General features: G+C 41.3%; 1 protein-coding gene across 2 annotated transcripts; it reads left to right on the forward strand.

Moving 5' to 3' along the window:
- Positions 1 to 1356: 1356 nt before the first annotated feature.
- elp2 (elongator acetyltransferase complex subunit 2) lies at positions 1357 to 27348 on the forward strand. 2 transcript variants are annotated; one of them, XM_034892529.1, is made up of 22 exons: positions 1357 to 1529; positions 1665 to 1743; positions 2526 to 2596; positions 2907 to 3051; positions 4396 to 4473; positions 4889 to 4953; positions 5083 to 5149; positions 8390 to 8536; positions 8817 to 8912; positions 10337 to 10437; positions 15737 to 15861; positions 16947 to 17103; positions 18232 to 18423; positions 18629 to 18698; positions 18871 to 18966; positions 20541 to 20598; positions 21804 to 21876; positions 22506 to 22698; positions 25506 to 25627; positions 25769 to 25911; positions 26348 to 26461; positions 27075 to 27348. In XM_034892529.1, the coding sequence occupies exons 1-22, from the start codon at positions 1398 to 1400 to the stop codon at positions 27268 to 27270; spliced, it is 2520 nt and encodes an 839-aa protein (XP_034748420.1). In that variant the 5' UTR covers positions 1357 to 1397; the 3' UTR covers positions 27271 to 27348. The 2 variants fall into 2 exon arrangements, with proteins under 2 accessions (XP_034748420.1, XP_034748421.1); XM_034892530.1 differs by having other exon boundaries at positions 1398 to 1529; positions 15737 to 15862; positions 16954 to 17103.
- The last annotated feature ends 208 nt before the right edge of the window (positions 27349 to 27556 follow it).

Raw genomic sequence — 27556 nt, forward strand, 5'->3', positions numbered from 1 at the left:
AAGACAAACACAATCTATTTCCTCCCCAAGTGTTGGTGACAGTTCCTCTGTTTTGTCTTTGTCACACACACATATACCAAAAGTCAGCACAGCTAGAGGCAAGCCCAACAAAGACCCAGCCCCCCCTACTACATCCCTTCTCACGTCCTCATATTATATGGCTCTATCCCTGCTACATTTTAATTTGTCATATCTTATCAAGGGTTCACAGATGACATCACATTTCCCCCTTGATCTTGTCAAGTGTGCGCCCAGAAACTCCTTGTGACAAAACTGTCGCCTCAACCTTTGAAATCCCGCTTCTTCTTTTTTTTAACAAGTAAGGCCTGCCGGCTGGCATCTACCTCAGCTGCGACCAGTCACCACTTGGCAAGGGGATAATCCAGTCCGACACAGCAGTGTGTGTATTCTGTGGCATCTTGATTGTTGATGGAGCAATTTAAAACAAATGCAAAATGTCATCAGCCATTTGGATTACATGCACTCATATCTGGTTTTCTTCTGGCTTTGACTGAGGCAAACAAGTTAACATTTGACTTTGGTAACATGTGCTGTCTAATAACAACACAACCAAGAACTCAAGTTATCATTGGTTGTTCATTTCTTGTTCATGGATGTTTCACTAACTCTATAGTTTAGCTTGGTCTTTTTTAAGAATAATTAGAAAACACAGCAAATGTAATGTTCAGTGAAATTAACCAAAGTAGATAACAGTATAAGCGATTACATCATTGAATGTGCTTGAAGTGAGAAGGGGTAATGATAACGTGATTATGTAATAGTCTGAATAGATAGTTTATGTTATCCTGCTACAGGGAGCCAAAGGCCAGACCCAAATAGAGCTGGTGGGGACTTACTTGTGTCATTTGGAGAGACATAGATGGATGCTTAAAGATTTGAACATTGGTCTTGGGGTTGAAGGCTGGTCCCCTCATTAATGAAGTCACTCTGCTGCTTCTGTCTAGTGTCAGTAAATGACACTAAAGACAACCCTTGCCTTTACTGAACAATATACAAATAGGAAATGGCAATTATGTTGGCTTATGAGGCCTTTATAAAACTATTTTTAAGGAGTAGACTCTCCGGATTGTGTGATTGATGGACGCCATCTCGTGGACAGTCCTCAGCACTACATTAGTGAGTTAAAACCATGGATATGGTTCCTTGTCTACAACGTTATAATATGTTATTATCGTCGAGATTTAAAGTACTTTGAACCATACTAAAAATAAAAAAGATCTTTACGTGGGGTTTTCGTTTGTAAAAACGTTTCATAACCAATATCACAATTAAAGTCTATGGTGGCGCTGTAGCTCTTTGGATGCGGAACTTTTGTTCGCACGGGTCTGTTTAGCTACAGACACATTTACAGCGACGCCACATCGCTAGCTTTCAAGATGGCGGCGCCCGTAATTGAAACATGCCATGTAGCTTGTTGTGCAAACAGAACTCCAAATGTTGTTTCTTGGGGTCGTGGGGGGACTATTGCCTTTGGGACATGTACCTCCGTAGCTCTGTACGACCCGCAGGTAGTAACATATGTCTAAGCTCTTCTGTAAAGTCAGCTGTCGTAGTTAGATGTCACACCTAACCATAACCGAGAATGTAAATAAACGTATACTTAGCTTGTTACCTTAATAAAACAGTATTTTCTTTGACCTCAGGAGAGGAGAGTTGTGGCTGTGCTGAATGGACACACAGGACGAGTGAATACAGTCCAATGGATTCACAGAGAGGACTGTGGTGAGTGGGGAGAGAGAGAGAGAGAGAGAGAGAGAGAGAGATATGCACCTGCTCACTGATGGACCTGCTGTTAAACTGCTGAATGGGATCAGTAACTTATTTAGTTTCTCTTCCGTTTGATTCGCCACCACAACAAATGTAGAGAGGCATGTGCGCGAGTAGAAGTGAGATGTTTTATAAGACTTCAATTAATTCGGGGTATGGAGCTAACATTTTTGGTGGAAATAGTCTTCAGCTAGTCTTCATCATTGTGGCTTTGAAACCGTTTGTGGAAAGATCCTTTTCAGGCATGTCACCGCTTACATTTCTACAGGCTTAGTTAGCTGAAAGAACAACACAGGAGAAATGAACTAGAAAGGTATTAGACATGACCTATTTGTAGATTGTAAAAGTTTAATCTAATGATAATTTTAACAAATTAATCTAAAAACCTGTTACGGACCCCCTGACAGAGTGCCCCACTGTGAGAATCATTGGTCTAAACTACATAGACCCTCGAACATTACTGATTGATGAACATCTTATTCCCAAACCAGGGCTCAGTGCAGGCTATTCTTCCACAACATACCCTGAAAAAGCTTCCTGTTTGAGCTCAGAAAGCTTTCCCAAACTGTTAGCAAAATACTTTGAAGCACACTATTGTATAACAAGTATCATTGTATACTGTAACATTAAGTTTAAAGCTAAATGGCATAGCCCAAACCCTGAAAAACATGTTCAGTCCAATGGTGCACCAAAGGTTAGTGTCTCTTTACCTAACTGTGTTGTCATTGTTGTTGCAGCTCCAGAGAGTCATCTTGTCTCAGGAGGCTCAGACAATCGGCTCATCGTATGGGAAGTTAAAAATGGGAAGGTAAGAAGAAGACATGCCAGGATAAATAAATGCTTACTGTTTGGCAGCAATAAAGGCAGTTGCACACACATTAAACAAAGCCCCCAAATCTATACATGGTTGAGATGTCAGGGTGAGGGGGCCCACTTCTTGCAGTTGGGGGTTTGGTCCAGGAGGTAAACTCTCGAGCTACTAATCCACACTTCACATTTTTGGTCTGTACGGGGATTTGAACCAGAGGCCTTCCGGTTCCCAACCCAGCTCCCTATGGGCTGAGCTAATACCACCTGCTCCAACAACCCGTGTTTGGGATTTTCTCTGCTGTTTCCAGTTCATCGAGTCGGTGGAGTGTAAGGGCCACACTGGTCCAGTTTGTGCTGTGGATGCTATCTATGTGGAGGACCCAAAGATCCTGGTGGCCTCCTCATCATCCGACTCCACAGTCAGACTGTGGCTCTGCAATGGAGCAAAAGAAGGTAAGAGACACAAAAACCCTGACAAACCCATTTTAGTGCCAGCCTGTGGCGCTGTTGTGACTTGTGGTACAGTACTTTGATGCCATAACAATGTTGGAAACGCTACAAATGAGTCTTATAATGTATTAATACGGGTGATTTTCAACCTTTTTTGCTTGTGATCCTTTTAATATGAAGAGATGTCTCCTTTATACCAATCTTCACAGGGAGAATGTCTGTGAGTTGTGCGCAGTTCAATCAGAGTGATTTACCCTTCTCAGACTGTTTCATTTAAATATGTTTAAGGCATCAGTGGGTAAATCTAAACAGTATTCTTCCTAGGAAAAATAAAAAGGTTTTTGGCCCAAATGATAATTTTACAACTCCTTAGATAAATCTTGTGATCCCTTTAGGGGTTTAGTTAGAAACCACTGAGGTAACCTGGAGATTATGTATCTTGTCAATAATTTGCAAAAAGAAAACATTCTTACTTTCTCAAAAAGTCTGCTTTGCAAGAACTATTTCATTTCAACCACGTGCCTTAAATTTTGGTTTTGACGTGGGACTATTCAGAACAGGCTCACATATTATTTGATAAATAAATTATATAAATAATTTATATTTACAAACAACACAATCGTTTGTCTCACATCTGCAGTGCTGCAAAACTCCCTCACATTTATGACATTGTGTGAGTATTTTTTACATACACAGTTTAAAAAGCACTTGGAGGCAAAACATGCGAAACAATCTGTCAATGATAGAAAAAAAGTGAAATGTTTTTTGGACAGAAATTACTGTGCGTACTATGTAATCTATCCTTTCAATGTTTTTTCCCTTGAAAAATGTAAGCTAAAAGAATCACCACAATTGTATTAATTAACCATGTTAACTGTGATATTGCTTTAATTTCCTCCCATAAAAAAATTTAATATTAGCGGTGTTCCAAACTGTCATCCCTATCCACTTTTCTTTTTTCTAAGCTGTCACCCATAACTGCTTCTCTTTGTTGGAAGTTCTGTCCACCTGTCAGTGCAGATGAACACTGATGCTGCTTGACAAGCATGGAAATTAAGCTTGTGTGTGCGGACTGGGCGTAACCTTGGGGTGTAGTCCCAGATATAAATACTAAGCATGTTATGTTGGATTGTGACAGCTTGAAAGACCCTTGGCCACTACACATAAATGGAGGCAGAGATGAAAATGTTGCAGAACAATCAAAAGAAGTCTAAATGTAGTCCTGTTCAGACTAAAGCCCATAGTTTAACATAATACCGGAATATTAGCTATTCGTTTTTAGTTGTGTAGCATGATTAGTCATAGGGGGTCAGAAAGTTTAATTCCTTGTGCATTTGTGTTTTTCAGCCGAGTGCCTCCATACCTTATCATTTGGCAGCAGTTTCATGATGGATGTCTCTCTGGCACTGTTGCCAGGCAGCAGAGGTAAGCCTAAGCTGTTCCTACATAGACATCCTTTAGGTTGTGCGCCACATACACTCACACACACAGACATACATTTTTCGTCTCATGTCATCCATCTCAATTTGCATCACTGCTTAAGAGCCTATAAACCAATGTCATATGCAGCCTGCGTTTGAAGTGTCTCGTTTCCTTTTGCCTTTCTGTTTTACATGCCTGTCGTCTGTTTGATGCTGTGCTTCATCCTTCCACCATGCTCTTGTTTCTAAAACCTAGACCTGTGTGTGTGTGTGTGTGTGTGTGTGTGTGTGTGTGTGTGTGTGTGTGTGTGTGTGTGTGTGTGTGTGTGTGTGTGTGTGTGTGTGTGTGTGTGTGTGTGTGTGTGTGTGTGTGTGTGATTACATGACTTGTATGAAAACCTGAGCCTCTTTCTTCACAGTTCCCATACTGGCCTGTGGGGGTGATAACTCTCAGGTGCATCTGTATGTGCTGTCCAACGGAGAGGTAAGCTCAGGTTGATACTATGTCAGACAGAGGACAGGTGGTCATTCATGTTTTCCCTGCCAACACTTTAATTTTAATTACAAAACTAAGAGTGTGACATCTAACCTTTTTTTAATTGCTCTATTACAGCTCCAGAAGGCCATGTCACTGCAAGGGCATGACGACTGGGTTCGTGGAGTGGCTTGGGCCTCTCTAGGTATGTGTTACTGTTTAAAGTAATGGTAGTGCTACTATTTGAGGAGTAGAACTTGTTTTGAATTAACTGTAACTATCGCAGTATGCTTGCACGTCTCACTTGAAAAAAAGTCAGATCCAATATATTTGTAGACAGGGTTTTAAAAACCTTTCCATGAACCAGAAAGCCCACGTTAAACATTTCAGAACAAAACTAATAAGCATTGTTGAAGTGCTCTCAAGCCTCTCACAAATCACCAGCCTCTTCCCATGCCCAACTAAATCTTCTTGGTGTACCAGTAATGAGGTCTGAGCCCAGGATCTGTTTGATAAGTGGTGACAGTATTAATGACTAAGCCACCAGGGTTGGGTTATGGCAAGCGAACAATGCAAACTAGCAAGACCTGTTTGATACTACAAATGAACCAATTTCTATTTGTACTGTTTTAATGTTTGCTTGATGGCTAATTAATAGTTCTTTAGACAGTGTATGGGCAAACTGTACTTGTTCTATTAGTTCAGTCTTCATTAAATATACTGTTCATGATGCCTCTTTTTTGTTAGCTTGGTGTCAGTCTAGAGTAAGTTAGTAAGTCTTTTTCTGCTATGAGCTGATTTGATTTCTGTAAACAAGGTAGAGTTTAAGGTATGGGAAATTAGAAAGAGGGGCTAAAGGTCTCCATGTGTTCTTAAATAAAATAAGTGTAAAAAAAACAAACATTATCAGTTGTATGTATGCATATAATAGCAATTTTAGTGTTTGGTACACCTGCTGATATGGTCATCTTCTAAAGGCTTAAAAGGTTGTGTTCATGGTTCACCATTTTCTTTCTTTTTTCTTCACCATGCCTGCAATCTGGCTAATACCGGGCTTTGAAAGAGTCAGATAACATGTGATTGGCTGAATGCTGAGAGGTGGAAGGAGATTTCCTGTCAGAGCCTTCAACCAATTTGATTAGAAAGACAGAAAAGTGCATTTTGCCTTCCTTAAAGCAAAAAAAAAAAAACAAGCAAAAAGAGACGATTTTCTCTTTTTTAGATGAATAGCATTTAAAAAAACCTAAAAACTAGACACATCCTTTAAATCGCTTCGGCCAGCTTCACCAACTTGTGTGATATTCACAGTATCCTGATATCACATGGCAATGCATAGATCCAATTCAATCTCTCTATTAATTGTGTTACCCTCTTCAAAGGCTCTTTGGAATTACAATGTTCTGACTGTGTAAAGGCTATTTCATCTCCTTAACTAGCCCTCTCCACCAGTGTCACCTTCCCACTTAAAGTCTATGACCTCCTCCACGCTGCCAAGCTACGAGCCAGCAAAGAGACAGAGAGAAGTTTGTTTATATGAAATATCCCCATAGGAATGACAAACCCCTCTCTCCACTGTGATAGTAGTTACGTACATCATTCTGTTCTTTTATGACTTGGCAGATGGCAAATTGCAGCACTAGAGGTGCCGTTTATCATAGCTGTTAAACTCTTGCATTCAGAGCATGATGCTATTTTGTGTTTTTGTGTTTCTATCTTAAACCCTATTTTCTAATGTACAATTTTATTTCCATAATTTTCAGTAGTTTTCAGCACTAGTATAATATCGGCTGGTAATAGGTTTTCATTTTATAATTTAACTTTTACTGAAGAAACCGTAGTCTGACTCTTTTGGGAGAGCAGGGGAGGGTGTTTTTAGTGTCTCCTTTTGCAAGATTTATTTTATATAAAAAAAGAGATCGGATAATAACAACAAAATGACTGCTTTCATATGAGCCACAGGATGCTTTTTACATGCAGAGGATCAATCATGTCTCTGCATCAGGGTTTTATTTCCCTCATCACCATCAAACAGGTAGCTAACGTCCATTTTGAAACGCAGCTTATTAGTTTTTACTGATTGAACTTCTGTCTCTCATAAAGAGGGCATCCTTTTTTTTACTATCCTGGACAGTCGTTCTTTTATTCTGCATCGTAATAGAAAGCTGAACTTTATATATAAAATATGATCAGTTCTGCATGGGCTTTTCTTTCAGTCCACAAACTGAATTCACATTTTATCCTTTATTCTTTCACAGTTAGCTGAACCTTAACCAAAACACAGAGTGTCATTTACATGTATCACTTTGGCTCAAACACCAAACCAGCTGTGTTTAAAACGAGAGCTTACTGGTGTCTCAGCGTGCCAGCCCATGCCATACACAGCTGTCTACCGTGCGCCACTGAGCAGTGACTTAAAACATTTACTGACAGCGATTAGAGATTTGAAGTTTTTATATTTGCTGGCTCAGCAGGAAAAAGTTACATCTGAGTCTTGAGCTGCTGCTCCAGAATACTTCTGGTAAACATGCTTGGTTATGTGACTCAGATTAATGCAGCCTTATTGGCTGTATTGCATGTACAATAGTACATCAGGCTGCAACATCATCTGATCTAATTCATGTTTATTTTTAGGCTATTTGTTGTAATTAAGGAGGGAGTGAAAACATAGAGGGTTGTTTTATAGATTAACGGAAGAAAAACTCAACATGCATGATTCAAGATAAGTTGACATACAAGTTATAATTTTTGTCAGGTAATTTATGTAATCATTGCTATCATCATCAATGTCATTACATCGTGATCGACAAACAATTATGGCCTTCCTCCCCCGAGTGTTCAGGAGGCCTTAGGCCGTAGCAACAGAGGCATTATAAATGGATTTATCTTGGCAGAGGCAAAACTGGGCCAGTGGCCGTTGGACTAAACCTGAAACTCATAATGTGACAGACAGGAGCACTCAGAGAAGTGGCTTGTGCTTTGTTTACCACCAGTCTGTGTATATCTGGCCCGCACTCCTGATGTCTTACTGGCCAGGTCACAGTCAGCAGCATTCTTCTGTAATGCCTTGATGACAGTTGTAACAAATAATTAAAGACAACAAGAGACTATAGGCATGCTAGGTGAGACTGCAATGCTCATTACAAAACAGAAAACAAAACTTGGCATTCCTGGATCCAAGTTAGAACATTTGCCTGTTTGGCTCAGTTCTAAATTATCCAACTTGGCTCAATAATGTGTTGCTTTGAACATACTCAACTTTACTTTAGATCAGGTGATAAATATGACTGTTCTTAAAGTATTGCTAAACAGCACAACCGTAATAATAATATGTGATAATAACCCATCCCGCATCATAGCACCACAGGAGAGTAATTGATTCAAAGGCGGTGTTTTTATCAATTCACTGATAGGATATTTTCCTGTGTTCTCTCTTTGACTCATTCAGGTGGGGAGCTGTTATTAGCCAGCTGTTCCCAGGACTGCCTCATCAGAGTGTGGAGGCTGTGTGCCAAGTCTGGGACAGACGCCCGCATAGAGGACAATCTCACCATCATCAAAATGAAAGAGGACGTTTTTAAAGTGAAGGATGGAGGTGAGCGGGTCACGGAGGCTTGATTTATGAAAAGTGTCCTAATTAACCAAATAAATAGACATGCTTATTGATGGTATAACGGCACATGGTGGTTACTAACCTCCATAAAGTGTGTTTATGTGTGTTTACTTTCATCTATATAACACATACTTAATTGATTTTTCATGGAATGTTAAGGATTAAGCATGGTTAGCCATCACCATATCAGCCACTTTTCTCTATTATAAAACTGATATCTTGATAACAGTCTTCATGTGGCCTCTCCGTGTTCCTGCTACAGACGTGTCCTCAGTGTTTGCTGTGTCTCTTGAGACGGTCCTGGCAGGCCATGAGAACTGGGTCTATGGAGTCCACTGGCAGCCTCCTCTCTACAAAGGTACCTTAATGAAAAACCAGGACCATTACTCACACAAGTTTCAGATAAATGGCAGTAGGGTCCTGCAAAAATGTGTTTAGCGTTTGTGTAAAAGTGAATTAAACTTTCTGAATCAACATAGTTACCTCCAGTAAATGGATTGGCTTGCACGCTAAGCTGAGAGACATTGTTTCGCTCCACTTTTGTCTTACAATGCTGTTGCTTACAAAAGGCACCAAAAGATTGTGACAATTTGAAAAGAGAACAAAGAAGCGGGTGTGAGAATGTATTGCCTTAATAAACGGAAAAAGCTAATGAATGTGCTAACTCTTCTCCTCACTCCCCGGTTGCCTTAAAAGCTTATTACATCAAGATCATTTCACACCTATCACAGCTTTTGTGTACATGACACATCGTTATCTTTAGATACTTAAAATAAGTAAAGCTGTTTGATTATGAGGGCAAAGGTAGACATGCAAATATTGCGCTCAATATCAAAATCACATTTTCTGTCTTAATTATGCATTAGCCATTAATATAGCATCCTAATACAAATTTATCTTTTTTGTCAGTCTTTTTTTTTTAACCTGAAAACACATGTAGGAAGCACTTCATTTGATGCATCAGAGCTGAGAACTAAAATATAAAGTGCCAGTATCATTTGCGACCAAGTTAAATAAATTGTGCAAACAAAAACATGGTTATGATTACTGTGCAACTTTAAAGTGACTGTACTTGACATTCAGAACATTAATCTTGCAGTAAACAACCATCTTCTATGTAAAGATTTAATGGAATAATGGCGGCCTTTGTGAGCCGTGGGCAGGCAATCCCAGACTGCTTTTTTTTTTAGTATTTCGAGGACAGCCCCTTAAAAATAAATTATAGAAGATCACAAAACCACTGGCCTAATATTTGACATTTGTCTGTTGACCATTAGTCTCACATTTCCAGACCTTCCTTCACAGTGCTGCTGAGGAGGGTCTGGCTACTCCACACAGCATTCCGGGAAGGGAGAAAAACAGGCTCAGGTTTATTGGCATTTCTTTAAACCAATCATAGGCAGCGCTAAGCGCTGGACGGAGAGCCACGGTGCCTCTGTAAAATAGCCTCGGGACGGAACTTGTTTTGGCTGAACGTTAATGTTCAAAGGTTGTTTTTGTCATGCGACAGAAAACTCAGATAGTCTGGCTAGCTGTCTGGATTTACCCTGCTGAGATTTGAGGAGCAGTTAACCATAGTCCTCATAAATTCATCGGCGTTTCAAATGTCACACAAAAAAAGCGGGAAGTTAATGGACATCCTATTGAAAAGAGGGGCATCTGGCGCAATTTCTGGCGGCACCCGAGCAATCCTGGAAGTGGAATGTCATGGATTTAGACTAGTTGACCATGAGTGACTGTGTATGCTGCTCCTGTATGGGTTCTCTATGTCTCCCCCTGCAGGTGGTGAGCAGAAACAGTTTCTCAGTCTGCTTTCTGCCTCCATGGACAAAACCATGATCCTCTGGGCTCCTGAGGAGGGATCTGGAGTATGGGTGGAGCAGGTGAGTGTTGACAAGAGTACAAGGAGGGTGTATGCAAATACACAGAGCATACACACATGGCGTCAATCACTCTCTGCAGGGAACACAGGGTTTGCACACAAACCCACAAACCAATTTCCCACTCCATTTCTGCAAGCATCCCTTTCAGTAGCTCTTGACATGATCCAGGAGCTTGAGCCCTCCCCTTGTATTCCCTCTCCTGCTGTCAGGGCCCTCATGCTGGTTTCCACTCTTCCTGACATTGAGGTGTCAGGAATAGAAGTGATAGGCAGTGATGAAGAGGCGCAGAGCCTTGCGCACCACTGTGAGTTTAGACAAGCCGAGGTTGTCCTCCCCCATCTTTCCTCCCATCACTCACTCACACTGAACCCCCTCTTTTACGACCCATTCCAGACTTCTGGAAGACATGCCATAGCTTCTGCCTGCAACACATTTTTGCCTTTTTTTTCACTCCATGATCTGTCTTTAATTGTCACTCCCCACTTCTGCCTTCTGTCATTTTCTGTCCTCCACCTCTTCTTTTTCTCCACCACTTGCCTTCCTTTCTCTCCTCCGTTCTCGCCTCCCTTTCACACATTATCTCTCTCCTGCTTTCCTTTCGCCCCCCTCCACCTTGTCTCTCTTAGCTCCCAACAGCTGCTGTTGTGCCAGAAGAGGGCTAAATTTAACACAAGTGTGGATGACATAGGAAAAGCAGTTCTCTGGCCATCTGCCCCACATCTTTTTTGTTTTGTTTTTTTCACGACTGGTCCATTCTCAGGTGGCCCAGGAGTACCCGACAGACACGCATAGTCATGGGCAGAGTTGCAGAAAAACCAGACACAAACATGCTCACACACACACTGTGTATCCCACAGTGTGTGCTCACAGGCTCCCGAATACACACATCCGTCCCATTGCACAGAAATGGCTCACCTCGCCATGCCAGGCACCTTGAGTGTGAACACACGCTGGGTGATGAGAAAGATTACACACTTGATCAGTTACATTTTTGCGCCTTTGATCTCATCATGCACATCCACAGTGACGAGCAACAAAGACAGCAGAAAGGAGCGACCATGAAAGTCTCGATTCTCCTCTCTGACAAAAGGAACGATGATTAGGGCCTGAAGCCTGTGCCGATTCTTGTCACATATTCTTCTCAGTGTTATTAGACAAGGATGGTCAGTGAAATTGAAAAGCAGCAGTGGCCGTTTTAAATCACGTCTGGTCTTGCCAATATCCCTCCACAGCACAGACCTTTCTTCTTGATGCCAAAAATGAAAACCAACCCCTTACCTGAAATAACCTTTGTTGATGAATGTGAAAGTGCATTTCTCTCCTCTCTGTACGCTCCTTCTGAACTGTTTTTTTTTCTTCATACAAGAGCGCCAAACCCTTTGAACTGACAGATTCCCTGCCTACAAAGGAAACTTAACCTATGAAGCTCACACGCACAGATGCACAATGACGAGTTAGTGAATTGAACTGTATTTACATTTTTCTTCCCTCTTTAAAAGTTAGACTGAATCAAAGGCCTTTGATTCTTTTTGAGTGTTTTCCCATTTTCTATGGGAAGTTGAAGTTTTTGGCAGTGCAGATTCCACAGCACTAACTGACCAGCCATGTATGTCTTAATTAGCCGATTATTTACAAAGAAGGGTTCCACTTTGTCACACTGATTATAGTAATTGGTGAGATTTAATGGAGAGTAGGGTTGGCAGTGCGGGGACCGGGACCCTCCGCTTTGTAAAGCACAGCTTACTAACAAGACACACTGGTAATTAACTTCTCCGACTGACCACAGCGGGCCACTACAGCGCCTGGAGGGATTGTCAGTTTGTGTGTTTTAAGAGTTAACCTATTTTCAGACCTCAGCTTTTGTAGTCTCTTTAAGTTAGACTTGACCACATGAAAGATCAAGGAAGTCATTAAAACTTGAAAGTTCTTTTTTTTTTTTTATAATGTGCACGTTAAGATTGCTCTCTATTAAAACTGTCTATTAGAAGCTTTACAGTTGAATAGCAGCATTTTGCTGCCCTCACTGGTTGGACGTTTTAAGCCTGTTTCACATTTGACCACACGCAGCGTCACTCAAAGAGGTTTTCAGAAGTGTGCTCTGTTGAACCTGCAACATAGTCAACCTGTACTTGACTGCATGGAGATGTACAGGTGGTGAAAAGATTAACAAATCAAAGTCAAATATTTTCTAACACACAGAAATGATCACCTGACACTGCAGTACCCCTCAGCTCTACAGGCATCCCAGCCTAGTCTTTGATTTTTGCTTTTTTTTGTTCACTCTCACATCTCTCATCAGTGTTGTGGATTTTTATTTTGTTTAGCATTTGCTGAAAACATTAAGAGATGTGGACAGCAATTCATGGGCTATTTCATGTCATTTATGGAGCCAAATGCCAAACTTGCTGGGTTAAGCATCTCAAATGTGAGGATTGTCTGCTTTTCCTTGTTTCATATCATCATAAATTGAATATTTTGGGTTTTTGTGGAATAAAATGTGGAATTTGAACATAACCCCTTTGAGTTTTCTAGATGAAACAATTGTCAATTGATTGAGACAAATAAAATAGATGAAGAGATAATTAAAGTAATTTGTAGTTACACTCCTTACTTTATGCAGTAGATCTCAACATCAAGGGAAATTGAAAGGAAGAAGACTTAATCTCACAGCGTGTTAGTATTTCAGCCTGAAAAGTTGATTTGAATACCTGTACTCTACACTGTACAGGTTCCCCTATTGGTTAAGCTCCGTCAGCACCCATCTCCCTCATTCCCTCCTTTAAAGAATGATATATGCCTTCCCCTCTTTTCTGTCCTGGTTCTATTTATCCCCCTAACCCCCACTTGCCAGCGATAAGGCACGCCGTGCATCCATATTGTTCCTCCACTCGTAAACAAGACATATGATGGCTTTTTGCCTCTGTGAGCTTTTGCATGATTTACGGCAGGCTCTTGTGTGGAGAATTTTAAAATCAACCTGCTTAATGTTGCATCTCATTCGCTCTAAATCTCAGCATCAATGTGTCTACCTTACTGTCTCTCTTTCTGTCTGTCTCTCTTGATGGCTGGAGGATTGTGCCATTCAAAGCAAAGGCATGCTTTTATTGCTGCCATTAGTTCTGCTGTGTTTCAGCCTGCAGACAAGCATTATTTTGAAGGTCATTGATGACCAACTCATGCTCCCTAAGAAGGCCGGATGATTGAGGACACCACTTTCCTGCCACGTATAGGACATAGTGAAGATATGTTTGTGTGTAGCCTTTCAACATGTTTGTTTAACATGTAATGAGTGTGTGTACTGCACATTCTTATGCGTTGCTCCTGCAGTCAGCCTTAGGTCACTGCTGCAGCTAAGCATACTCTCTCTATCTACCTGCTTCAAGGAAAGATAACAAGCTATGCTGCACATCTTTCCATATTTTAATCAGTTGTGTGATTTAACACTTCTGGTATTTCCTCACAGCAAATGTTCATATTATTTAAGGCACAAACTAATTAAAGATGAAGAAGATATAATACATCTGGATACATACCTCAATGCTGCTGAGAGGGGAGGATAGTTCTCTCTAGGGTTGGTTCTGCTGCTATCGATCCTAATAGATCTCCCCTCTGGGCCCAGTTTGCCTCCAAGGCCTCAGAGCCCGATAAAGCTTTTAATTGTTTGAATTCCTCAGTGAGAAGTTGGCCTGGTCAACACAATACTCTCAAAGTATTGAAGAATAAACTCACAAGAGTAAATAGATAGGAAATGAAGATTTCTGAAATTTAACATTTTAACAAATAGCTGTGAATATAAATGTCTCTTCATGCAGGAGTATAGAGTTACTCTCTTACATTGTCCTTTATATTTCAGGCTTGAAGCCTATTTTTTTTCTACAAGCCAGTTGCAAGTCAAAATATGGACAGCTCATGGTTAGAAAAGCTCTGTTGCTTAAACAAGAATTCCTGTAGATTAATTTCTACATTGTTTCAAGTTATTTACATCCCATAATCCTGCATTGAATCCTATTGGTCATGGAAGCAACCGGATGATATATTAATATTGTCTTGTTTTCTCTATTTTGGTGTGCAATTTCTGTTCTCTATGGATATTAATGTCAATGAAAAGATGAATAAGAACAGTTTCTTCAAAAAAAAGAAGTAATTAGATGCTTTTTATTTTGTATTATGGCTGAATATTGTTCAATTTAACTTGTAATCCTCTGTCTTGCCTCTTACTCTTCTGTTTACCCTAAATGCACTTGGTTATTTATTTTCTTTTTCCCCCATTTTTGCAAAAAAAAAAATCTTCATGTGAGTTAGCATGACGTTTAAAGTTTAAACAAGTGAATTTTCATATGTCAGTGTAATTGGTGACTGCACTTAAATCAAAATGGGCTTTCCGCCCCAGTTAATGATTTGAATCCACAAACCTCAATACAGAATTGTCTTGACACACAAAAGTAAGGTGTCTGAGATTGGACAGGTGGTCAGAATCCTAGATGAGTTTTAATTTTTTAGCAATGTTTGAGCTGAGGCAGTGGTTATGGCTGTTTTTGAATTGGATTGTTTTATTTCAGTGGAATCTCAGACCCTATGGACTCTCATGTCCACGGACCCTTCACTGTCTACATGATCCGCCCTATGAGCGTGATGCAGGGGTCACAAGCACTCAGCCAAATCTAATTTATGTAAATCCTTCTGGGTTCTTTTTTGGTGATTATTTGTTTAGTGTGATAGGCTGCGCTGCAATGCTTTCCTTTTGTATTAGACAAATGTATTCTGTTAGAAAAAACACAACATAGTTTATTCAGCTCTAATAACTCCCATTTTGCATAATTTCTCATTTGACTTGTCAGCTTAATTTGCTGTTTTTTATTTGTTTTTTTGCTTCCATCACCATTATGTGAGTTGTTAGTTAATAAGTCTTGGATAGAGACGGAACAGATTTGAGAACTATTTATCTTACTCCTCTTCTTTTCTGTAAATCTGAGCCTGTAGGTTTACACAGAACCCAGATATTTGATGGAACCACTAGGCTAGTTACGGCATGTCATATAGGAAGAAAGAAGAAATCAGAAATAGCAGAAAAAAACAAATTTACTTGGTTGCTTTTTCTCCATATGTGGCAGTTGATGCACCGCCATGTTTTTACAGCTTGCTTTCATCTTTGTCCGCAGCAAGTCAGTGACTCTGACCCAGAAACCAAATGTTCTTCACCCACCTGATGTCAGATACGAGATGTGTTGAAAAGCAAATTAGTTCATGCTTCTGATCCGTTACGATCGCCCCCACATCATGTTATGTTTCTTCTTCACAGGTGCGTGTAGGGGAGGTTGGTGGCAACACTCTGGGTTTCTACGGCTGCCAGATGAGTCCGGATGGCTCCATGATCGTGGCTCACGCTTTTCACGGAGCGCTACATCTCTGGTGCAAAGACAAAGAGGTAGGCCTCGGTTACTCTTAAACTTTCATATCAATATAATGCCAGTATTTTTGTTCTGAAATCATTTCTTACATTTGCACTAGTGCTGTCAAACAATTAAAATATAGTTAACTAGCAATTAATCACAATTAATCACACATTTTGATCAGTTCTAATTGTTTCTTAATTTCTTTTGTAATAAAACACTGTAACAACTTAACACTGTCTATCAATTATAGGGTGAAAAAAATACTTTGACAAGGGGGCGGAGAATTTGCATCAGCTGTGTGCTTGTGTGGTATTTTAAACTGGACGTGCTTTGATAGTAGCTCAGTTCACTGTGACAAAACACACAGATCACTCGGGTCTTGTCAATGGAACCATTTGGCAACTTTTAAAAAGTAAACTTTCCATTCAGAATCATACTGGCATCCATTTCGACATCTCACGCCCGCCATCCACTCAATACATAATGTTACTACTCTATGACCAGTTTTTCTTACGTTACTAGTTGTTGCAACAGCATGTGAAAAAAAACTACAAAGTTTGCTAGGCCAAAAAAACGTTAAAAATTTGACGCCGTTAATATGGGCTTGCAATAACGCGTTTAACTGATCGCAATGATTTGCACACAAAATGTCCAACATTTCTCTGAAGCTGTTGAATTGTAAGTCTGTTTGAAATAAGATTCCATGTTGGAGCATTGCCACACAGCCACACTGTGTGAGAGACAGTGATAAGTGTAATTAGTCACACCAAGTCTCCTTTCTGCCACTCACTATGACTGGCTTCGCATGTTTCTTTGTTGGGTATCCCTGAGAAACAGTGGGGGTCTGAAGTCACTAAGTAAGTTCAGCCATAACCGCGTTTTAATTACGCCGGCTCGAAAGGTGAATTTAAAGTACAGCACAAACCTGAAGGTGTTGATAACAAATTCAGATGTTTCAAAGGAGAATGACTTCTCAGACAGCAACATTATAATTATAATCCCCCACTCTAATGTAGTTGCCAATCAAACTAGTCATTGAAGTGATGTGCATGTAGAGGGGAAAGTTAAAAGGGAAATCAGAGGTTGAAAGTTTTAAACTGACCATTGCAATGCTGTCCGACAGGGACATTGGAGGCCTGGGGTTGTGATATCGGGTCACTTTAACGAGGTCCAGGACCTGAGCTGGGATCCTGAGGGGGAGTTCATCCTCAGCGTGGGCTCGGACCAGACCACCAGACTCTTCACTCCGTGGAGGAAACAAGATGCCAAACAGGTAAAGTAGGCTCAGAATCACTTGTTGATGTAAAAGAATTGCAAAGCTGATTGTAGCTCAAAACTAGTGACATTGGTTTTAAATGTTTTATGTGCATAGTTAGGAATTAGATTAAATAACCAGATGGTAAGTAGACTAATCATTTTTAAAAATCAAATGAAAAACGCTAAAGTGATAAAAAAGTATACTAATAATTCATCACATTGATGCAAATACTGTATAAAGCTAATTTTGCCATAAAGCAGTCCTGTTCAGTGATGCAGCATTACCCACAATGGCCTAATGCACCTGAAGATTTAAAGGGATAGTTACCCAGGTACAAACAGAATCACAACATCAAATCATTCACTCCTATCAAGAATAATAGGAACATAGTGAACATAATATTCACATTTTAGACACTTGAATACAACACTACTATTGGGGGTTTTGTAGTTAATGCAATGCGCTTGTAGTGTAGAGGAAGAGCTACCACGCCACATTTCTTACTTTGAGACAATACACACCAACATGTCAAACTAAGGATCTTGGCTTCTCTATTACTTCTTGTCTCCTGTAAGAAATAGTAACATTGTTGCTATTCTCTCCTTGTAACACCATCCAGTTGTATAATAAAGAGTTTCTTAGAAGTCATTTATTTTTGAGAGACTAATTAAAACCGGGATTGGTTGATTGCGTAAAGAGAACAGCAGAAAACGTTTTACCTACTTCTTAATTACCTTCCGGTTAATCCAGATGGAATTGTCATAAGTAGGGAACATGCCCGCCAGTTAAGGTAGAAACATAATCAAGTTTACAGTCTTCATTTCAATATTAAAGATGCAAGTGTGAAATATTGCCATCTCACGCCGGGGGCCGAAGGAATTTCCATCATTGTAGTAGAGCCTTCCATCTTCTCTTGTAAGAACCTTTGCATCTTAAGCTGTTCGTTTGAACAGGAGAAACAATATTGTGTTTGGCTTGGGTTACGGTTGGCCGCATGTAGGGCCAAGCAACCCGGTTCAACATCAGAGAGCCAATAAAACGCTGGCACTTCCCCTGGCAACCACATGCAGCTGGTTGGGGTCCTCCTAACCAGATCTGCATCTTTACAACACTATATGTTGCCATGTCTTTTTCACCCTGCAGGCGACCTGGCATGAAATCTCACGGCCACAGATCCATGGATACGACATGCAGTGTCTGGCAATGGTTGGAAGGTTTCAGTTTGTGTCGGGAGCTGATGAGAAGGTCCTGCGGGTGTTTCAAGCACCTCGTAATTTTGTGGAGAACTTTGCTAACATCTCTGGAACCTCGAGAGAAAAGCTTTTGACATCTAGTGTGAGTCAGGTTATTTTGATTCATTGTAGTAGCTTAAATCCATGACCTTTGGAGGCACATGTTTGCCATCTGTCCAAAGAGCAGGTCTTACTAATATTTTATTTGTAGTCTGACTTTAACTTTGTTTTCCAAACATAAAAAGTGCACACAGAAGTTGTGTGTGTGTCTGTGTGTCTTGTCCATTCATTTTTCTTCTCGTTTCCAGGACTCTGCCAGCCTTCCAGAAGGAGCCAGCACACCTGCCTTGGGTCTGTCCAACAAGGCTGTATTTCAAGGTAAAATACTTGCTCAGCTCCGCATGCGGGATTTCCACGCTTCAACGCTTTTACTTTGTAGAAGGTTAACGTTCGTGGGCTTGTTATTATTTTTTAATTCCTTTTCTGTTATGTAATATTCAAAATCCTCAAATATATTTCTTCATCATCATCATATCATTTACATTTACAGGTGACCTTGCCCAAAAAACCAATGAAGAAGAGCGGCAGTTCAACAGTGTATCTGATCAGTACCAGGAGTCTTACTTCCACCCACTCATCATGACTGGTACTGTAAACCATAAAAAACAACACTTTAAAGTAATTTTTCCCAACATATTATGGTCCTTTCTAAGATTTGATAGTCATCTCAGTAAATCCCCATTTATTTAAAGCTCTTTCATAAATAATTGTAGAACCAAAATGCGTCCCTGTCCCCTCCACAATTTATGCCGGATGTATATTTCCTCATTGCGATCCACTCAGAAGCCTGGGCACAAATTTAGGAGTTCCAGTCTGCCTGTCACTAGATGTTTTAGATGTTAGACAATTATGTGCGGCCACACGGACAGTTGGTCATTACGGCTTTCCCCATGCTATACTCCCACAGTGCCTGAGGTCTGCTGGAGGCCACGATATTACAGCAGGCAAAGGGATGGCGGGCGATGGAAGACAAAGAAGTGGTGTCAGGAAGCAATGATCTAAGTAGATGCAAAAAAATAAATGCAGTAATAAAACAAACAGAAATTGGGGTGGGTTGGGGTTAATGTGTAGCAACAACACAGTACACAGTGGAAGAAGAGGTAAGAAACAAAGGCAAAACAGAAAAACTAGTTGTAGAAAAGGGGCAGATGGGAAATGGATGAGACTTGTGAGAACGTAGTGTGGCGCTTTAAAACCCCTGGGCTAGAGGGTGTCGAGGGCTGTCATCAGCATGATTGAAGCCACTCCTTAATCTGCAATGCTAATTAGAAAGCAGGCTTATGTGATTGCAAAGTTTAAGTATCAATGACCCCGGGCTATGTAGGGAGCAACCAAGTACGGGGACTGTTGTTAACAACGCATTTTCACTCGTTTGACTGGATTCTGCAGGCAAGGAGAGGAATTTATAATTAGGCAAAATGGGAAGCCAATGACCAACAAGGAAAACACCAGGAATGTAGCTTTCAATTACATGCAACACAAAGGCAGCGCAGGCTTGTGCAGAGCCCGCAGTGTGAAGGAGAGCATCAGGAGAGAAACCAGGCTATATTCGACCCCCTCTCAAAGCCACCAGCGCTAAGAATTAGAGTTAAAGTAACAGTTAAAAAAAAAAAAATGTTATAGGACAGCTGAGAGCTGCATGGCTGAGGATTTTGTGAACGCTAAATGCTAAAAGAAGCTGAATGGGATATGAATGTGAAAGAATATTGTCTTGAGGCGAACAATCATGCTCTCGTTCTACCATGTCGCTTTAAGTCACTCCTTCTGTCTCTCTGCAACATACTCTGTCTTTTGTTTCTCTTTAGCTAATATGCCTGTCACTTACACACATGCACACATTCAAGATCCTATCTTTCCCGTATTGGGTAAATGATAACAGCCACTGGGGGTGTAATCCTCATTTAGTAATTTGGAAACTGGTTGTATTTGAATTTTAAAACAGCTAAGTTTTCAGGGCTTTGCAAATGACAGTTATGTAAGGATATTGTGTGTGTGTGTGTGTGTGTGTGTGTGTGTGTGTGTGTGTGTGTGTGTGTGTGTGTGTGTGTGTGTGTGTGTGTGTGTGTGTGTGTGTGTGTGTGTGTGTGTGTGTGTGTGTGTGTGTGTGTGTGTGTGTGTGTGTGTGTGTGTGTGTGTGTGTGTGCGTGCGCGTGCGTGTAGAGCCCCCCCCAGAGGATCATCTTCTCCAGAACACTCTGTGGCCTGAGGTCCAGAAACTGTGAGTACCTAGATGTCTCTCTAGTGACAGCGTATCCAAACCATCTCAACTTGTCCTGTCAAGTTTCAGTTACCTGCTGGAACAAACAATATCCTGAGTCATAATACAAGAGCAATCTGCACTTTATATTTCTTTTTTATGTACTTTCTTTGCATATAAAGACATCAGGGTTTCCATATTACTCTTAATTAAGCAACATTTCCAGATGGAATTGTTCTTGTTTCATTTTGCACAAAGAGTTTATTCTAACTGAAAATGATGATACTTCCCGAAGCTCTTATTGGTCTCCCACCTCGCATTCATCAGAATCCAGCTTCTTGCCATCCCATGAGCCTCTCCTCTAGGGGGAATACATTGCCTCCATTTGTGGCCAACGTTAAATCCATTTACCTGTCAATCCTCCATAAACATGACATATGGTGTGGCCGTTTATTGGAGGTGTGGCCATTGTGTTGTGTTGAAAAGCATTTTTCTACCTCCATTTGGCTTCACCCCCTTGAATCATTTAGTGTATAATAGAAACATTAAAATGAGTAAATGCCCGAGTTATTTTTGTGGCGTAAATAATGTTCTCAGTGTTGTGGCCAAATTGCTGCAGCATTTGAAAGCTTTGTGTTTTGGGAGAAATTTCCCTTCATCGGTTTACATGCTGTGATTTCTCTTTGTGGACTCGTTGACATTTTAAAACAAACAGGTGAAAGCTAAAAGTCGGAAAGCTAAAAGTAGTTAGGCTGCGAGTGATTAGCCATGAGTGAGCATCATCATTGTTCATCTCTGTCAGCAGAAGGACCATCATCGCAGATCAGTATTTTCACAATGCACATCAACTGACATCTTTTGTTTATACTCAAAATGTAAATGTGCCAGAGTTAGCAAAAATGCTAATTTTCGTCTGTAGTCCTTTGGCAGGTCAACACATCATCATGTTACATTAATAAAAAAAGAATGCAAGAGAGATTTCACACTCTGTCTGCATTTTTACCTGTCAGCAAGCAGCGATGGCTCGAGCCTGGAAGCTTGTCAGGGAGATGCTTTGGAATAAGAGAATACTTAATGTACTGTCAGACCGGGAGTGCTTTCTTTGTTGTTGTCGTCCCCCTCACTTCGCCTGTCTGTCTTTCAGGTCACGTCCGTCCAGCCACACGTTCAGTACAGCTTGAGTCTTAATTAATATCTGTATGGTTGTCCTCCTCTGTCTCCTCCAGGTACGGCCACGGCTTTGAGATGTTCTGTCTCGCTTCAGACAGCGCCAGGACGGTGGTGGCATCTGCATGCAAGGTCACTGTGATAAGCAAAGGCCATTAGATCAGAAAGGAGAGCATCATGACAGATTTACTCTGCATGCTTACATTTACACTCACAAACACGCTCATATTCTCTCTCACGCACACACAAGCTAGTACCTAGCTTGTCTTGACCTTTATTCCAGACAAACACACAGCAGTTAGCCATCACAGATGTGTTTCTGTCTTCATGTGGAATACAATCACTGCGCTTCACTTTGTTTCTTTCTTTCTACCTCACCCGCCTTGTGTTCCTCCCCATCCCCCCCCACTATATTTTCGGTTTCTTCCAACTGCCCTTCTTCTTTCCTTTGCACCTCTTTGCAATATTTCCTTCTCCCCTAAAAAATGATGTTCCCTTTTATTCCCTGCTACAACAATCCTCATCCCTATCCCGCTTCTACATCTTTTTTTCTTCTTCCTACAAGCAAGCAAACTTTTTATAGTGTTTTTTAGCAGGTGTGTATACGAAATAGAAGAGGCAAAGAGGCAGTTAGAAGAGCCAGAAGTTGATATAGTATAAAGCAAAGTGAAAAGATAAAGAAAACAAATGGGTTTCAAGATGCTTCTTTGAGATAAAGTATTTTTCCTGTGTAGATAAACTAATCTAAACTGTCTTTCCAGGCATCTAAGGCCGAGCATGCAGCAGTTCTGCTGTGGAGCACAGCCACATGGCGCCAGCTGCAGACGCTGCCGAGCCACACCCTCACCGTCACCCAGATGGCCTTCTCCCCTGACGCACAGCTCCTATTGGCTGTTTCGCGGGATCGCACCTGGTCTTTATGGAGACGGAACCTACCCACACCTGAAAGTCCAGGTAAGTTGTCACTGATTAGGGGGGCCACTTTAAAGGATTGTCTAATTTTTGTTGCAGCATAGCTCAGATTGATAAAAAATGTGTTTGATTTAATTTCAAGACAGATTTGTTCCAATTCAAATTCTAAGTAAAGCTGGCCTGATTAGAGGGACTCCCCTAATTAATACTGGGAAAAGCCAATCAAGTGGATTCGTTAACTGGAGTCAGTCCCAATAGGAGCTAATAAAAGAAGATTGTTTATTAAATTAAACCATATTATCACATTTGGATAGTAGGTGAAGCAAAGCTTTGAAATGGGCTACGAGGGCTTTCCGATGGACACTAACTACGCAGAACACAACAGAGGCCTTCCTGTATACATATTCAACCTCATTTATTGCCGGAGGGCTTGTCAGTATGGCAACGTTGCAACAGATTGTGATAGCTCATCAAATCTGTGCTTGCATGCAAATCATGATCAAGATGACGAAGGAAACTATCAACGCTGTAAATACATTTCTAGAGCTGTGCAACACTTTTCTGAAGAAGAACAAACATATAAGCAGTAGTGTAGGGGCTTGTTCTCCAACTTTGGTTTGATTTCAGGCTCCTGGGAAAACGACAGTTTTATTTTGACATATTGCAAACACCAATCTAAAAGCTGCTTTTGTACCACTCTCTGTCACTCATTGTGTCTGTTATGCTTGACCTTTTACCTGTTTCCCATTTAAGTCATCAGTGGTGACATTTATGGTTAGAGGAACAGATTTGTTTCAGGAAGGTCACCACTGTCAGAATCCACATGGTCTGAGAAATTTAGTGTATCCTCTCGAGAGCCAAACCCTAAATACTCCCGGGGAACTTGACTTCTCTTATTATAGCCTACTCTTTGCATTTGATTTGAACATGTAAGAGGATTTTACACCACTTTTGTTCTTTCGTCTGTCGGGTAAGAAAAAAGAACCTCATTCTCAGTGCCTGCACATGTCCATGTAATAACCCTTATTTTATCATTTCTCTGATGGACTTTCTCTACCAGCATCACAATTTCTGTCAGTGAATTTTTCTTTTTGTTTCCATTTCAGCCATGTTCCTATAATTTTAACCATATTTGTTGATCCCTTTTGATACATTATCATTATTCCTTATTGTTTGATGTGTATTTACCATGTTGATTAGAGATTTTACAACAATAAAATGACATTTTTTGAAAAATGAAAACCAGCTATTGCAGAATAATGGAGTAATTTTAAAAGTAATATGGAACAATTTAAATAAACAAAACAGGAACAATAGAGTAGATGTTGTGTAAATCCTTGTCTCTAATTGGTTATTCCTGCTCTGAACATAATACATAATTAATCATGTAATCACTTAAGAGCTGCTCTTAAAGGGCACTGTTACACTTTGCTGTAAGTAGAAGCAAGTAAGTTCTTTTACTCTTTTGAGCAATCTTAAGTGTAATTCTTAGAGGTTTGATCAATATGGGCCAAGATCAGGTAATGGCCACTTTCCCCACTTTCCACCCCGGTTGTTTATATAGGAGAATCTCCGCAACTAAACTCAGACAAATAACCCGATCCTGCACTCAAGGTGAGCAGAACACGACATTTAAGCCCACGGGAGTACCTTCCACCTGCACCTGGTAACCATTTTACGGCTCTTTTGGCAGGTCAGGATGGTCCTAATAGGCACCGGCACACGCTAAGCAATACTGTGCTTTCTTGTTTGCCTGTATTGTGGACTGCACCGAGGCAGGGATAGTGTTTGTGAGAGAGGGATGGAAGGTTTGGAGGGGAGGGGTTCCGTCTGTTTTGGTTGGCTGCTGAATCACTCACTGTGATTGTGAAGAACACGCGCACACGCACACACAGTCTCGTAGGCCAGACCAGGGAAGGTTAAACGAAGTCAGAGCTGATCAAACAAACTGACTGCCTACGTTCATAGCTTCTCTCTTCTTCTTTTCCTCTTCCCTATTTAGTCTCACCATGTCATCCTCCCTTCCTCTTCCTCCACCGTCTTCTCCCTCGCGGGTCCAGCGCCCAGACGTCTTTATTAAGGAGACACTGATGCCTCCCCCTCTTCCCTTTTCTGCTTTTTTGTGCAGCTGTCTATCTAATCAGTGCTGCTTTCTTATCATCACGATGTGTTTTGCTTGATTGTGTCTTAAACAGAATGCGCCTTGTCTTTCTTTTACTGTTTCTGTCTCTGTGAGGTTGGACTGAACAGCCCATTGTGCTTCTCACTGTCCTCAGATGAGAGTGTTAATTGAAGGAGGTGCAACACCTGTGCCAACACCCACAGATATGTGTGCATTTCATAGAGAGAGTGTTGTGAGCACATAGACACGATGACATGGTGGAATACTCAGACTTTAGTTGTAACGCTTTGGGTTTGCGCGTGTGCCAGTGGAGAGCAGCACTGCTGCATGCACCCAGACAGGCGGCTGCCAACAGCATACTAACAAGCTCTTTGGGGAAAACCAATCTGGGGTCTGAAATGACTTAGGCTGGAGAAATAAACAGCAGCAGGTCATAAACCAAAACTGACTGAAACGGAGGGCTGGAATGAGGTTCTCCGTCTTGTTTATTTGTCCCTCTGGAGAGCTTCTGTTGCAACAGAGCAGTGAGGTAGGGATCTAGACATGCTGATGTCATGCTACAATAATCATGACACAAAGTTTTGACTACCAGCTCGTCTATCACCATAAAGGAAGTGTCAGAGAAGTGTGACAAAATATACGTGGCGTTGGGCTTGATAACAGTATTCTGAGTTTGGGTTCATTCTTTATATAATCTCTGCAATTGTTTCTGTTTGTATCTATGCAGAGCCCCAGTTCTCGCTGTATGCACACACAGGGAAGAACACAGCCATACACAGCCGCATCATTTGGTCATGTGACTGGAGCCCAGACAGCAAATACTTTGTGACATCCAGTCGGGACAAGAAGGTAAGCCTTTTCTCTTAAGCTGATGGTTGCACTTTGAGGTAGTAATATAATGAATGCATTTTTGTAGTAAGCAGCTATTATATTTGTTGATTGCTCATATAAGTTTTGTGTGTGTGTGTGTGTGTGTGCGTGCGTGCGCAGGTGATAGTGTGGGGACCGTGCAGATTAGAGGACTCTGGAGACACTATAATTCCTCCTGAAATTAAACCATGTTCTTCCATCTTGGATGTGGGAGATTCTGCTACTGCTGTGGCTTTCTGCCCCGTACTCTGCTCTGAAAACAGGTTTGTATACACACACACACACACACACACACACACACACACACACACACACACACACACACGGCTCAGCACAATACGTGCTCAAGTGTTAGCTGGGGACTATGGAAATGACGAGGCTACAAATCAATACTGAATGTATCATTGTTAAGACACAGGGCAGAAGTCTGACTTAAACATTGTTTGATTTTAGAATAATAAGATCAATGAGCCAATAACGCTTCAGGTCAGGGCATAGTGGGCTGCCTGATAGAAATACAGCTTTATTAGTCAAAGGATAAAGTATTCAGAAATTCTTCATTTAAAGCATTTTAATCCTGTGGAAATTAATCTAAAATATGTATTGGAGTCAAAGTATTAATATGTGTGTGTGTGTGTATATATATATATAAATATAGGGTTTGAGCTGAGTTTGTGTGTGTTTTGGTGCTTTCCACAGCTACCTGCTTGCAGTGGGGCTGGAGTCTGGCAGGATATTGCTGTACAGGTGGAGACCTGGCCAGGAGCCTGCGGGAGGCCGTGACTGGAGCAGCTGTGGAGAAACGGACATCTTGTATCCTTACCACACACACACACACACACACACACACACACACACACACACACACACACACACACACACACACACACACACACACACACACACACACACACACACACACACACACACACACACACACACACACACCTGAAATTTATACCATGCAACTTTAAATGGCCTCCAATGGCCTTTAGCAGCGGATGTTCATGCGTAATGGTAGTGTGCCTTTAGTGTCATGGCTGGCGAGAGGAATGATGATAATGAGAGAGATGTGTTATGGAGAGAAAAAGGCAGCAGGCTGCTGGATTTGAGCTGGGCAGCATTTAGGAGGCAGGCATCGACAGGTAGTTCTGGGTGAGTCATCATCTGTAAAGCTCAGGGAGTGACTTGATGACATATCTTTGTTGTGTCTTTTAATCAAAAGGCTCCTGGGACTGCTCACAACCACACTTTAGTTGCTCAAAAGATTGGGTGACCGAAGAATGGGATTGTCTCTGCATGTTTTGTGTCTCGGTAGGAGAGATGGTTCAGTAGTGGACCATTGTTTTGTCTAGTTTTTTTTCAAATGCTTGTTCTGTAATCCAGAGTATCTTGTTGTTTCCCTTCATCACACATACCTTCACAGACAAAGCCATGCTTTGAGGGTCAAGAGGCTTCGCTGGAGGCCCAGGACCGGCCGAGTAGGTCAAGAGAACAACAAGAAAGATGGACAGACTGACGGAGAGAGTGAAGTCGAGGAGGAAAGCTCCTGGGTCCAGCTTGCTAGCGCCAGCGCCGACCGTTCTGTCAAAATCTTCAACATCAACAAACGGGCTCTTTAGCACCACCAACAGTGACACTATTGTGTCTCTCACGCGCAGAGAGACACTTGGACTGAGGGCCGCGGGCCTGACTGTGGCGCAAAGGCCACAGCTGCTAGCTGGCAAGCCATTCACTCCCTGTTACAGCCGCTTAAGTCATGTGTCAGTCGCAGGACAAACCCACAGCACACCAGCCCCGCAGAGCGTCTGCACACAACTTTAAGGATTTGATTGGTGGAAGCAAGAGGGTGAAAACATAATGACCCTAGGGTGGTATTTTGTTTAGACGCTTGACAGTATTTTAGAT

This window comes from Etheostoma cragini, chromosome 14 (assembly GCF_013103735.1).
Source record: "Etheostoma cragini isolate CJK2018 chromosome 14, CSU_Ecrag_1.0, whole genome shotgun sequence".
Lineage (NCBI taxonomy): Eukaryota > Metazoa > Chordata > Actinopteri > Perciformes > Percidae > Etheostoma > Etheostoma cragini.